The 13452-nt window shown below is 40.0% G+C and overlaps 2 protein-coding genes across 17 annotated transcripts in view; one reads left to right on the top strand and one right to left on the bottom strand.

Moving 5' to 3' along the window:
- The window catches only part of EPS8 (epidermal growth factor receptor pathway substrate 8), a 131236-nt gene extending 123316 nt beyond the window's left edge, over positions 1-7920 (top strand). For all 15 annotated transcript variants that reach the window (XM_040655696.2, XM_416405.8, XM_040655645.2 and 12 more), the window contains 3 exons: positions 772-952; positions 1335-1464; positions 6510-7920. In XM_040655696.2, coding sequence (XP_040511630.1) covers positions 772-952; positions 1335-1464; positions 6510-6623 — 425 coding nt within the window. In that variant the 3' untranslated portion in view covers positions 6624-7920. The remainder of the gene's footprint in view (positions 1-771; positions 953-1334; positions 1465-6509) is intronic.
- Positions 7921-11114: 3194 nt separating this feature from the next.
- The window catches only part of PTPRO (protein tyrosine phosphatase, receptor type O), a 149213-nt gene continuing 146875 nt past the window's right edge, over positions 11115-13452 (bottom strand). For both annotated transcript variants that reach the window (NM_204122.3, XM_015289829.4), the window contains one exon: positions 11115-12468. The gene's annotated coding sequence lies outside the window, so the exon portion shown is untranslated. The remainder of the gene's footprint in view (positions 12469-13452) is intronic.

Genomic DNA, 13452 nt, shown 5'->3' with positions numbered 1-13452 from the left:
ACAACAGAACAGAAAATTTGTGCTTCAGACAATAGGGTTCTGCAAAAAGGGTTCTGTGTAAACTTATACAGTTCTATTTCAATGAAAAAAATAGTCTTACCCCAGTTCCAGTATCTCTGATGTAATAATCTAATTTATTATTATTATTAATTCTTTTTACAGCAAAGAGTGGCATTGTTTCAGTCAACTACCACTACATTACTGAAGCTCGGGGTGAATTCAAATTATTTTTTGTGGTCTTTTCTTAAAATCCTTTAAAAATTTGATTACTATAGTATAGGCTTAAGGCAGTATGTGTCAGCAATGGTAAATTTTTTTTTTGTCTTACATTGACTTGCACTAAGAAGTTGTGATGACTTTCCTAAGTGGAAACAATCTTATTTTCTTGCTTATGTTTTTATTTTCATTTTTAAAACATTAAATTTATGTTGGAAGAAACTGAAACTATGACAGTTGAACCCTCTTTGCCCATTTTCCAGCTTGAGTCCTAGACTGCTCTATCTACTTCTGCAACACTAAGTTTCTCTCTTCTTTCTGGGGTCTCAGTTGAATGTATATATTTAGTATGTTTTGGTTGGTAAAGGCAGGAGTGGGAATATTGAAGTCTACCCCGAGGAACAAGGTTAATAATAACTCAGAGCTAATGAATAGATCTTTAAAGAAAAAAGAAAAGAAAAAAAAAGTATAATATTTAAATTAGAGCATAAGAAATGACCTTGCCTTGATAAAGCACTCTTGAGAGTAACTCCTGTGGGGCACCTCTCTCTTCAGGCAGGAAATCTCAGATGGAAGAGGTGCAGGATGAACTCGTTCACCGGCTCACCATCGGCCGCAGCAATGCCCAGAGGAAGTTCCATGTGCCACGGCCAAACATCCCCGTAGTGAATATCACGTACGACTCCTCGCCTGAGGATGTGAAAGCATGGCTGCAGTCCAAAGGATTCAACCCTGTGTAAGTTTGAGGACAAATCTGAGAAAGTTATTGGAAGTATTTTCCTTACAGTTAGTTGGGTATGGTCTGCCTGCTTTTTAAATTCAAGCAGCTTTCAGAAAAGCAAGACACTCTTGGGAAAAAAAAAATGTTTTAGCAAATATGTCTATTTCTACCTCATGGTTATATATACAGAGATATATCTCTGAAAAAAATGTGTGCACATTAGCCTCCACCAAAAGGTACTGGCTATGACATGTATGAATCAACTTCAGTTGTCCTGTTGCTTGCAGTTTTATCTTGATTTGGTAGCTCTACCTGAGGTGATGATCAGTGAAGGCAACTTCTTCCTCTTTGGCCAGTGTGTTCTTACTTATTTCTTGCTTGTTCCTTGTGACCCCAGGACTGTGAACAGCCTTGGTGTGCTGACTGGTGCTCAGCTTTTCTCCCTCAACAAAGAGGAACTGAGGACTGTTTGCCCAGAAGGGTCTAGAGTCTACAGCCAAATTACGGTACAGAAGTCTGCTTTGGAGGTAATTATAACCCTTCTTACTACTCTAATGCTGGCTCACTGATATCTAGGGTATATATGATTCAAGTCATCATTTCTGAATGAATGGAAGTAATTAGCTCTTTCTGCAAGATAGATAGCTTTTTCCCCAGTTCTCTTCACATTGATATGTATCATCTGTACCTGGGTTATTTGGTATTAGTGCAATGAGTAGCATTCCTCAAAACACCAGGTGGGATGTCTCCACACTTCTAAAGGGGTCCACAAAGCATTAGAAAAAGTACACAGTGGTCCTTAAGCTTAAGTGCATCTACATTGGTGGGTCCTAAGTGTAGCAAAACATGCTCAACAGCATGCTAGCAGAATTACCAAGCCATGGAAATATATACAGTACTTCTATGCTCATTGCTCATTACAGTGGTATTGTTCCTTAAAAAATTAAAAGCTAGGATTAAGAGTTGCCCTATGAAGAATGTTTACCAGTTAAAAACCAGGAAATAGCTACCTTTTTTTTTTCCTTCCTTTTTACTTGCTGCCAGAAGTAGAAAAATAGACTAGGTAATGTCTAGAGGTAAGACTAGCCCACAGAGAAGCTTCAGTCTTCAAATCCTGTTTAAAGGAAAATTTATATGTATATATATGTTTCTTTCTCTCATCAGAAGGCTGGAACTACTTTCCTTAAAGAATTTGAACCTTTAACTGCCTGATCTATTTTAAAAGTGAAGTTTAAGATGATGCATATTTTACAGTTTACCTGATCAGTGTGGACCAGAGAGCATTGCTATTAACACTATTAAACTTGCTTCAAGTCTTAATTTCCTGTTAGGAATATGTTGCTAAGTCCAATGCAATCCATCATTTCCTAGTGAGCATGCATGTATGTACTTCAACTTCTCTGGAATGTCTACAGTCTTAAGTTTCATGAAGAAAGTCCCCATATATGGAAGTACTAAAAAGAAAATGATTATTAAAATAGTCTAAAATCAAATTTACTTCCATATCATTATTAATAAATATTATTGTTCGGAAATTTAATTAGGGTTAGATTTTTTTTTTTTATTTTTCTTAAATACACAGTTTCTGACCAACATGCTTCAGAATGTGGTCAGAGGAGCAATGTAAACTATATATCTCAGAGATGTAGACTTGATGGAGGAGATCCAGGAAATGAGAGTTTGACACTGCACCTGGAAGAACATTTCTTGTAAAGAGCTGTCTGTCCTGCCAAAGGACTTGGTAGCATCCTGTAGAGTGTAAAGCTAACTTCATGATTGTATTAGGCATGTATGTGGGTTTCTGCCTCCAAATCTTGAAAAGCACTCCTTGCTACTGTGGGTGAAGTTAGGCTGAAAACCACAGATGCATGGGATTGTAGAGGTCTGGCCTTTCCCTCTCTGTGATGTTTTTCTGCTTACCTTAGTTAGGCTTTACTCTTCAGGAAACTGAGCAGTAAAAACTTGCCCACTGTTAATAAGTGGGTCCTCAGAGTTTATCAGGGTTGTTGGATTTTGTTAGTGAAAAAGGTAATGCACATATTTATTTCTAATTCAATTATTTGAGATTTAACTGATGATTTTCAGAACTGAAGAAATTCTTGATTACTTTAGCCTGTTTGCTGTGTTGTCTAGAACATAAAGATACATCTTCCTTTCTGTCCATATTTTGTATTCCACATATCATGTCATTTGTAATATCTGAATTTCATATTGCAAGTCTTAGAAAGGCTGTCCATCTTCGTTTAAGATAATCTATAGGAATGTGCATGATGAATAAGTCCCCAAAAGTCTACAGGGTGACTCAGGAAACATAGGCTCATGTCTTCCAAGCAAGGTTATGTTTTATTGCTTAAACCAGAAGCATTTCCAATTACAGAAGCATTTAAGTCACACGTACTTGTACGAATGTCAGACGTATTATACAGTCAATCAAAATGGAATGCTTTTTGTAAGTATGGTTATGGACTTGACCACGGTAATTGTCCTACAAAGTTAATCAGTGACAGCTTCTCATGAAGTTCTGTAGCTCTGGCATTCTTTCCATAGTACTTTGGTGTCATATTTCTGTAAATGTCCTGTGTGCTATGCATAAATGACAATAATGGCCAAGAGAAAACAAACCCATATGCTGTCTACAATTACAGAACTCCCTGCCTTATCTTTGCTTGTTATTTGTAGCCAGGAACTTCCACAAGTGTTTCTTGATTCACAGAGTTTCTGCAGGTCAGTGAAAGCCCCATCGCTCAGATTTGGGCCTCCATTTTCTGATACTGAAAATCAGGTCCTCACCTGTATGCAGCTGCGTTTTTATTTTTTATTTTTTTAAGTTCTTCAGCCTTAGGCAGAGGAAGTAAATATTTTGAAACTGGAGTTCCAATTCCAATTGTTATTGGAATTTAGTCATGTTATCTTTATGAGAACTCCATTTAACCCTGAATCCAAACCATTTCAAAACATCAAAGGCAGCAAGACTCCTCTCAGAGTTTTGTGGCCCCACTATAAACATGACAAAGGAGCAGACCATGAATGTAGTGGAGATGTTTGGAGTTTAGCAGCTTTCTAAGTCTGGCCAAGCAAAACCAGAAAGAAAACTCTGTATGAGATCAGTGTGTCAGAGAGCTGGAGAGAGCTATGTCCACACAACAGCTGGACATAGCCAGGGCCAAACACTGTTCCTGTCCAAGGAGATGGTGGTTGCAAGCAGCAGCATCTCAAGAGGAGGCAGATTGAGATGCCCCATACACCTTGTACTAATCGGTATTGCCTTCTGAGGAGCTTTTGTTCATGATTGCTCCATAATATTGAAGTTCACTTTGTATGCAAAGTAAAGAGCATCTTACCTAATTGGCCAGTCAGCTGTATGGATTTACTTTTTCACTGCAAATTGAAAATGTTAATAATTGCTGTGATCATGAGATGTTGTGTGTGCATTTCTTCAAATTTTGTGGAGCTCTGGGGATGAAGAACATTAATCAGAAGATAAGCATAGAGATAAAATATCCTGAACACTGCCTTTGTCATCTCTTTGGGGGGAAAACTTCAGGTCCACTTTCCTGTTGTCTTCCTACTCCATCTATGGAAAGCACAGGAGAATAGTTTTTATCTAGTCCATATATCAAGTTGCTTGTTCTCTGGAGCACCTTGTTGTAAGGAACAACACAGACATAGAAATGTGATGGATCAATGGGGCCTTTCACTGAGAGAGTGATGAAGTGCTGGAATGAGCTGCTTAGAGAAGCTGTGGATGCCCCCTCCCTGAAGGTGTTCGAGGCCAGGTTGGATGTGGCCCTGGGCAGTCTGGTCTAGTGCCTGATTTAGTGGTTGGCAACTGTGCCCATGGCAGGGGGTTGGCATGATCTATGAGATCCCTTCCAACCCGAGCCATTTCATGATTCTGACGTTGCATTTGTTGATTCCGATTTCAGCAGTCGGAGTCTAAAGCATGTAAAGTTTACTGGCTTACTAATACCTCATTGTTTGGTTAGAGACTAAGCTGAGTGAATCAGCAAAGCTGAGGTCTAAGAATCTATTCAAAGAATTGTGTTCCCCAAAACAGCCATAGGTTACTGAGCTATGCTGTTCCCTGTGTCAGCAGTATGTGCCCGTTGTGCTGGGCCACGTGTTGTACTGCAGTTGCTTTTCAGGCCCATCAGTCAGGTTGTTACTGATGTTATCAGGAAGATTAACTGTTGCAGCTTTGGCAGCTCAGTTCTTCACAGAAGAAGAATTTCTGTGTGACCCACGATAAAGCAAGTTTTCGGGTATTTGCTAACGTTTTTTATGCATTACTGAAGTAATGGGCAGCTACTGTTCTTGCTCTACGTGTGGAACCAAGTGGGCAAGGGCAAGATGAATGAAAACAAATCCAGGTGGTCTGTTACCTTCAGGGAGTTAGTTATGTGCCCCCTGCTTTGTGCTCCCACTCAGGGAGCAGGGGAGAGACCAATGGTACTTTAGCTAGGATAAAACCCTCTCTCTCTTTAGATGTTCAACCTGTCTGCCAGCTCACGGCATGAGATAATGCATTGTAATACACCTAATGGGATAAATCTAAGTTAAGTTTCATGTCATGAGATAAATTCTGAGTTGCAGGATTTTGAGAAAGTTGAAGAATCAGCTGGAAGATATTTTCCTTGTAACAGTCCAGAAATTTATTTCATGAGTTTCAAAAACAGTTTCTGCTTCCTCAGCGAGGGAGCGAGGGGATATTTGGGAAGCTACTGTTTAAGCTTGAAAGGCCATGCCACCAGCAAGTAACACAGCAGTGATATAGATCTTATTTCATGCTGTTGTAGCCTTATTCAAAGTCATGCATGCTTTGTGAAGTTATGCTCTACTATATGCATATCCTGGCCTTATTAATAATGTAATTTATGTTTTCAAAGAAATCTATTTCCCCTAGCTCTTCAGAACTTTCACCCTAGATGTGAAATTAAGCCTTGTCCTCAAAATGCTGTTCTCGGGCAACACTGATACATTAACGGGATTCAAGTCTTTATTACTGTGCTCTGGGTTTTAGTACTGCATCTTTGATTAGCAAATGCTTGATGGCACACAGTATGATGTAGGATACTAAGATTAGTAATCCAAATCCTTACTTAGGCTTTGGCTGTGCAAACCCATGGGCATGTGTGAATTTTGTGGCGATGTAGATCTAAAAGCCCAAGGATTTTTGTGCTTTGATTTCTAAATATTATTGCCATGATTTTTAAGTACTCAGGTGGAATCCTAGCAAACTTGGTGGACTTTAACTCTGTATTTAGGCTGTATTTCATTCCATGAATATCCAGTGCTAATGGGGGCTTACTTGCATGAGAAGTAATGGTACCCAGTTGTATTAAAAATCAAGCTGGATTAACTGTAGGCTCTTTTCTGGTCTACATTTAGGAATAATGTAAATGCTTCTGTTTTCCAAATGTCATGTAACCAGATTCTTAGTGCATTTTTAGTTTCGGAGCTGCAGGGTACGTTTAATTTGTTCAAACATCTACCTTAATAAAATGCTGTCAGTAGAACTTCATCCTTTGTCAAAATCACAGATTAACAGCTCTTCTTTTTTCCTTCTTTATAGGCTAACAGTGGCAGTTCAGAACTGCAAGAAATTATGAGAAGACGGCAAGAAAAAATCAGTGCAGCTGCATCAGATTCCGGTGTGGAGTCTTTTGATGAAGGAAGCAGCCACTAGAAGTCTTTCCTCTTGTCTTTAGTTCCGCTGACCATAGCATTATACAGTCCAGCTTTGCTTTAGTGAAGGGGAACGTCTTATTACTGTGTAAAAGTACATAACTAGCCATCATAAAGAAAACTTACAGTAGTATCTGCAGAAGTACTTGCTGCTGGCTTCTCTTCATTAAAAATGAAAATGAGAAATCCAATGACAGGTGAAACTATTGGCACTAGAGTCACTTATACCCAAAGACAAGCCTTGGCTTTATGGAATTAACCTTTCAGTGACAGGTAAACTGGAAAGTAGTTTTATTTTTGATCCATCCTGGAAAAGTTGAGCCAGCAATAAAAAGCATTTGAACCCTTCAGTAATAATACAGTTCTGGATTCCATTGCCAGCTGTAGTTTGCAACTATGTCTTTCTTACAGTGCATTCAGCTGCAGGATGTTTAGTTGATGCCAGCAAAGAGGTAATGTTTAGGGTATGAACAGCAGCCCAGCATAGACTGAATCTTTCTTGCATTGCTCCCAAGGTATTTTATTACTAATGACGCTGTTTGTACCAAAATAATACTCTGTACTTTGATTTTATCAGTACTTCACTCGTGATGAACAATAATATTGCACAAGAAGGAATTAATAGAAAACAGTAACACAACTCAGCTGAAAGAGGGGATCAGATGTGCTGTAGGTAGCCATGAAACAATTCTCATTATTTTTAATACACTTGCATTTTTTGTTTGTAACTTAACCTGTCAGAGGAACAGTGTGTAATCTAGACTTTGCGTGTTGATCCCAGACATCAGTTTTTCCATATGTAAAAAGCTGTTGCTCCTTTATGAATGTAATCTTTTGGAAAATTGGATTCCTGGTGGCAAAAGGGAGAGAAAAGGAAGCAACCCTTCCAGCAAATATTATTTTTGAAGATGCGATGATTTTTGTCACAAAAATGTTCTGTTACTTCAAATGGTCTTGTGATTTTATATATAATATATGTATTATATATAATATATAATATCACTTAATTTAGACAAATTTAATCATCTAGTTTGATTAAGTTTCATAGTGCCTTTTCCACATGAATCAGCTTAAAGTCTGCAATAAACAGTATTTCTTGTCTGTTAAATAGTTGTATCTTTGTGGCTACAAAGACGGTATTGAAATAAGAAAGTGTTCTTGATTTTTGCCATTAGTTTGCTTTTCCTCTGTGTACAAGGAAAAAAAAAAAGAATCCTATTCATTTTTTTCATAAAAGAAATTAAAATCTTAATAAAGGTGTTTAGTGCCATTTATTGTAAATGTCCTTACAAATACTATTTCTGTGTGTTGGTTGTGTGTCAATGGATATATTTACTCTGGTTAAAAGTACATATGACACCTGTTGTTTAAATGTGGTCTTACTCAGAAATGGTTCTGAAAGTGAGAAGTCCCAAACATAAGACTCCAAATGCCGCAGCAGTTGCCAAGAAGAAGATTTTTGTCTTACATTCTGAAAGAGATGACGATTCCCCTATCACATGCTCCCTACTGGAGGCATTTGAACCAGAACACATGCATGATGACTGCATCCACTCAACCTATACACACAACTGTATGAGAGAAAGTTGACCAACTTGTCATTAAAAGTCAGGCCTGGCCCTCCCAATATTTGAACTACTCTCTAAACCACATCTTAAATTTTCTTTCCTGTGCCCTCTCTTGTACTACCTACTACTATCTGTACCTACCCAGCCTGATGTGTTTGCTGTATGGCAGTTCCCTTCACTGGGTGATAAGAGACTAACAACATAAAGGAAAGTCTCAAGCTGTTCTTACATAGATACTTCACTGCTTATAAGTACAGAAGTAGGATACTTAAAAAGATCTTTGAAACCTGGACATAAAAATTAAAGTCACTCTCTTTTCATGTGGAAAGTACATCTGATACCATAAAAGTCATAGTGATGGCTTCTTGCACCTCTCTTTCCCTGTTAGGTACCAAAATACGAAGCCAGTTTTCATATTCACTGCAACTTTGTTCTTGCATAGAACAGCTTTGTTTTCACTCAGAAGAAGCCACCACCTTAGACTTCATGGAGTTTCATACACAGAAGTGTTAGAAGAAGCCCCATATACCTTCTCTGAAGGAAAAGAGGTGGCTTCTCAGCTGGTTTTGTAGTCAGTAGTTGTTTTTAATCTGAACACAGTCAGTATTCTCAGAGATCTGGAGACACCTGGGAGGAAAACAGGAAAACCCTTTCATGTAAGCAGAATAATCTGTATGCTTTGTTTCCCTTGATTTTGTTTTTTCTGCATTTTTTTCAAATTATTATTATTTTTTAAATTAACTGCTAATGAAAAGTAAAGCTTGAAGCTGTATTTTACACTTCAACGTTGCTGAATTAGACCATATGACTTCTATGTAACTATCTGTGAAATTTAAGTGATGTTAAGGCAGATATTTCCCTTTTTCCTGGATTTTCCTTGATGGCTTAAGGCACTCCAGGGAGCTTCACACCTCCACTGTGCGGTTTTTGAGTTTACAGCCTGGTGGCAGTTATGAGAAATCAAAAGGAGGATTGATTTAGGGTTAAGCAAATGAAAATAAATAATTTCCTTCAAAATTCTCATTGCTTTAAAGGAAAATGAAATGCCCAAATGCAGCATTTCATTCCAAATGTCTTATCTAGGCTTTGAGCAGCACATTGTGATTTTTGTTTTTAACATTAATATTTTAGAAGGATACACTGCAGAAAGTGTATAACAGGGTGGAGGAGCTTTGGCATCCCATCCATGCTCACTCAGCAGCTTTATGCTTCCTTTGCACATACCCTGTAACATCAGTCACTTCTGCCCACTTTTTTAGTTAGCTTGCTTCCATGATAAGGTAAAGCTGGCTGCAGAAAGTGTCAATTCATGCTAAAGGCTCTACATGCTTCTTTCAAGCCACACTGTCTCTCAGACACTCCTATTGCTTTGGAAGTGTCAGTGAAGAAGGCCAGGAGAGGTGTTACTTCCATCCCAACACGCACTTAGGCAGGTTTGTATAATACATAGGTTAGGAAAGGATATTTTGTCTGAAGAAAGGGGTTTTTGTTTGTTTGTTCTTAATAGCAATTGGCTTTGGAAAGTAGCAACTTGTAACAATCAGAAAGATCAGTGTGGTAGAATGGTGATATAAGAGATGTAATGACAAAGGGATCGGCACAATCGGAAGATGCTACAAAGGAAAAGTGCTCACCTGTGTCTGAAGATTTAAGCTCATAAGGAAAACACCATAAGGGAGGGATCTCCAACCAGAGATCCTTTCACAGTGGCAGTCAGCCCTTAAATGAGGTCTAAGAGAGGTGGAGCCAGGCTCTACCCCTTCTGGGTGCACAGGTGAATTGCCTTCACCTGGGCTCCCAGGGCTGACTGGGTCTTTTCCCCAGGTGCTCAATCAGTGGTTCAGGCTGTGACTCAACAATTACCATACAAAACAGAAGGAAAGAGATATACCTGCTAACATGTAAGTGGTATACTTTTTCACAAGCATTAAAAATTCAGGCTCTTCAGGCAGTATAGTTAGCAACAGTGTGATGTTGGCATCTTTGCAGCAGCCTCGTACTTTGTTATGGTCAGAGAAGGTTCAGTTACAGCCAGCTCACATTGTGATAGTTTGTGTGCACATCAGTGTTTTAAAAGTAACCTGGTTACTCTGGGCTATGATACAGAATAAATGTAGAATCAGTGGGCAAGGCACAGAGGGCATTAGATGAGAAAACAAGAACATTTGTACCTTTGTGGATTTGTTGTTTTTTGTCCTTGCTAAAAGTTCTCTAGAAGAGTGTGAACATGTTTTCTAAGTAAGCGTATGATGACACTGTGATATATAAACCAACAAAAAGGCAAGGTCTGGACTGTCAAGTGCTCTTTTATCATTCTGGCTTTTGTTCAAATTAGGCCAGCAAATCATGGCCGTTCCCAGTTACCCTCCAGCTGAAGTGCACTTATGAAGGAGCAGAAACAGCGGTATCATTGAACCCTTTCTTGTTAGCAGCCTACCCCATGAAGATGGCTCCCTGCCCATTTGCGTCCATTTCCAGCCATGGCAGCGCTGCTTTAGGAGTGGACCCAGTGGAAACTGTCAAAGTGATAGCAGATGCATGGAAGGAGAAAAAGTGTGCACTTCTTCACCTCCCATTTAATAATCAGAGGTAGTGTCTTGTTTCTTTCAATACCCTTCAAAAGGACCTGGTTTATTTAAGAGTTATGCTATCTATGCAGCTTTGCATAGCGCATGTGGGAGAGTTTGAAGGAAGTTTTCCATTATAACCATTACTGAGATGGAGTAGATATTAAAGGAATATACACCCATTTATCAGCTGAAGGAATAGCACTTTAAAAAACAAATAAACCCATTGTCATCTGAAGGAGGATATCAGGCTCCTGGAAGTGGCTGAGCTACCACCTCTGATACACTGGCTGTGCGGTGAATACAAAGTATGTGTGGGTGCACTTGCTGTTTTGCTGACAGTGACTTCTTCACAGGTGAGCAATCCAGTGTGTTTACTTTCAGTTCAAGTTTGTTTTTTTTTTACATTGAGTTACCATTGCTGCTAACTTCCAATGAGGTGACAAAAAGCAACAGGCTACAAAATGCCATCAAACATCCATTCTGACAGCATCCATGTCACAATACACAATGATGTACTGGAATTATACAAAGACAAAAAAATATATATAGCTAATTATTCTGACTAGAACTGAAACTGACAGCAAAAAGGAAAAGAGCCCATCGCCTTGACCCGACGTCCCTGCAGGAATCTGTCCCGATGCTTTGGCAGCCTCGTAGCAATAAAGCAATAACCATATCCCTTCACATGCCAAAAAAAAAAAAATGTTTTCGTAACACCGTGAATTCCTGGCTCGGAAAAATAGTTACATCCATTAAAGCACATTTTTGTTTTAACCCAACCTGAATCAGCTTCACATTTTTACACAGGTTTAATACTTATTAAAAATAATAAACAAATGAGGGGCATAGGCACCATAGATTGCTCAGACAGTTAGATGCTATAGAAATGGAGTCGAAGCTACCTCAGCTGCGCTTGGATTGGATTGATCTAAAAAAAATAACCTTCTCAGTGGCGTTACTGGAAAGGTTGGAGAAAAGAGCAATCTCTCTGCTTTATTCCTAGCAGCACTGTCACAAACCACAGCGACCCCGTTCCTCAGCTGCCTGCTTCAGCTTCGGGCCCCATGGTCTGCATTTCTGAAGGACAGTCCATTCCTTGGGTCTTGCATTTCCCCACGCTCCAAGCAGAGAATGTCAGGGCTGCAGGAAACAGTTCAATCCAGGTACCCAGCACCCCTTCCCCCCACCTCTTTCACAATCTCCAGATTTCTTCATGTATGTTCATGCCTCGCTATTCACTAATGAGGTATTATTAGATACTAACAATGCCTGCTCTCCTATGGACGTTAGCACAGACCAGTGACACATGAAGAAAGGTCTTCATTCAACCCTTAAAAAAATATTGCACTTACTTACTTACTTTAACCTTAAGCCCAACCTGCACAGAAACAAATAAAATAACTGAAAGTACCAAACAAGAAAACCCAATGCTCTGGAGCACTCTATTTTATGCACATCTTGTAGTGTCTTTTCCTTCATGTTGTTCAGTTGAATTTGGTCCAGTATTTAAAAAAATGTCCAGAAATTAAAACAGTTCAAAAGACACCGCAGGCTTGTTAAGGCTTTTTCTCCCCAGTGCTTCTGAAAGTTAAAGTTTCTGTTTCTCACTGTCCGCATACCGCAAGGCAGCGGTCTCTCGTGGTGGTTCAAGCCACCGAAAGAAAAAAAATCGGAAGCGAGGGAAGATGGGTGTGCTTCATGGTCTCACCTGGAACAGTACAACACGGAGAGAACACGTTAGAACTAGATAAGGAAATACACAGAGATCTTGGCGTATAGTTCTGCCAGACATCCATACAGAGGCCTAACTGTATAATGAGGCTCTGGCCCTCTGTTTAGATGGTGAATTCCCTGCAGGTGGGGAAGTGAGGCCCATGCAAAGTCATGGGTGTGTTTCATGAGCAGGGGAATGACATGCATAGATGCTGATACAGGTGCCTGTGCCACGCCACAGAATGCCAGTGGAGATGGCTGGTGCCTATCGTGACTCTCCATGAGGTAGCTGAGAATCCACTTTGTGTCAGCAGCGTGCAGCCTCCTCCTTCACCCAGAAGCAAATGTTAAGGTTATGGCTGGCTTATTACTGCCACCTAATGAACTAAAGCTCACTAGCTGAGGCAGGGCCATGTGTCCTCACAGAGTGAGCCCAAAGCAAAAGGAAATGTGCTTGCTTCAACAGAAAACCCCAAAGTGCTGCTTGGTGTGCTGCTGGGGACTGGGCCATGCTGCAGTCTGCACCAAGGCAGTCCCTGGGACTTGGTGGAAAAGCACTGTGGTGACCTCTGCTCATGGCAGTGCCTGGTTGAGAGCCCTCCTGTTCCCTGGCTCCCAGCATTCCCTGCTGGAGCTCCTGAGTTCCCATCTTACTCCTTAGAAAGCCCTGCTGACATGCCAGCAGTGCTGGCAGCCCAACACAGTCCCTCTGCTGGCCTTGGTAACCTGCAGCTGGGAGGGATGTGAGGATGGTATAAATCCTCCCTCTGTCTGAACCCTTCACTCACTGCAGGGTGTAGGAGGACAAGTGGAGGGAGAGCTTCAGTTAAATCCTTAGGATTTCAGGATTCTCTAATTCTTTGAACGTGTGAGCCAACAAACCCTTACACTGCCAAGGGAAGTGAATTATTTAATGCAAGAGTCTGAGGGGATTTTGCTTGCACTCTCCATTGAAAATCCCCTCAGAGCAGAGAGAGGC

Source organism: Gallus gallus, chromosome 1, assembly GCF_016699485.2.
Source record: "Gallus gallus isolate bGalGal1 chromosome 1, bGalGal1.mat.broiler.GRCg7b, whole genome shotgun sequence".
Lineage (NCBI taxonomy): Eukaryota > Metazoa > Chordata > Aves > Galliformes > Phasianidae > Gallus > Gallus gallus.
This window is presented reverse-complemented; position numbering and strand designations above follow the sequence as displayed.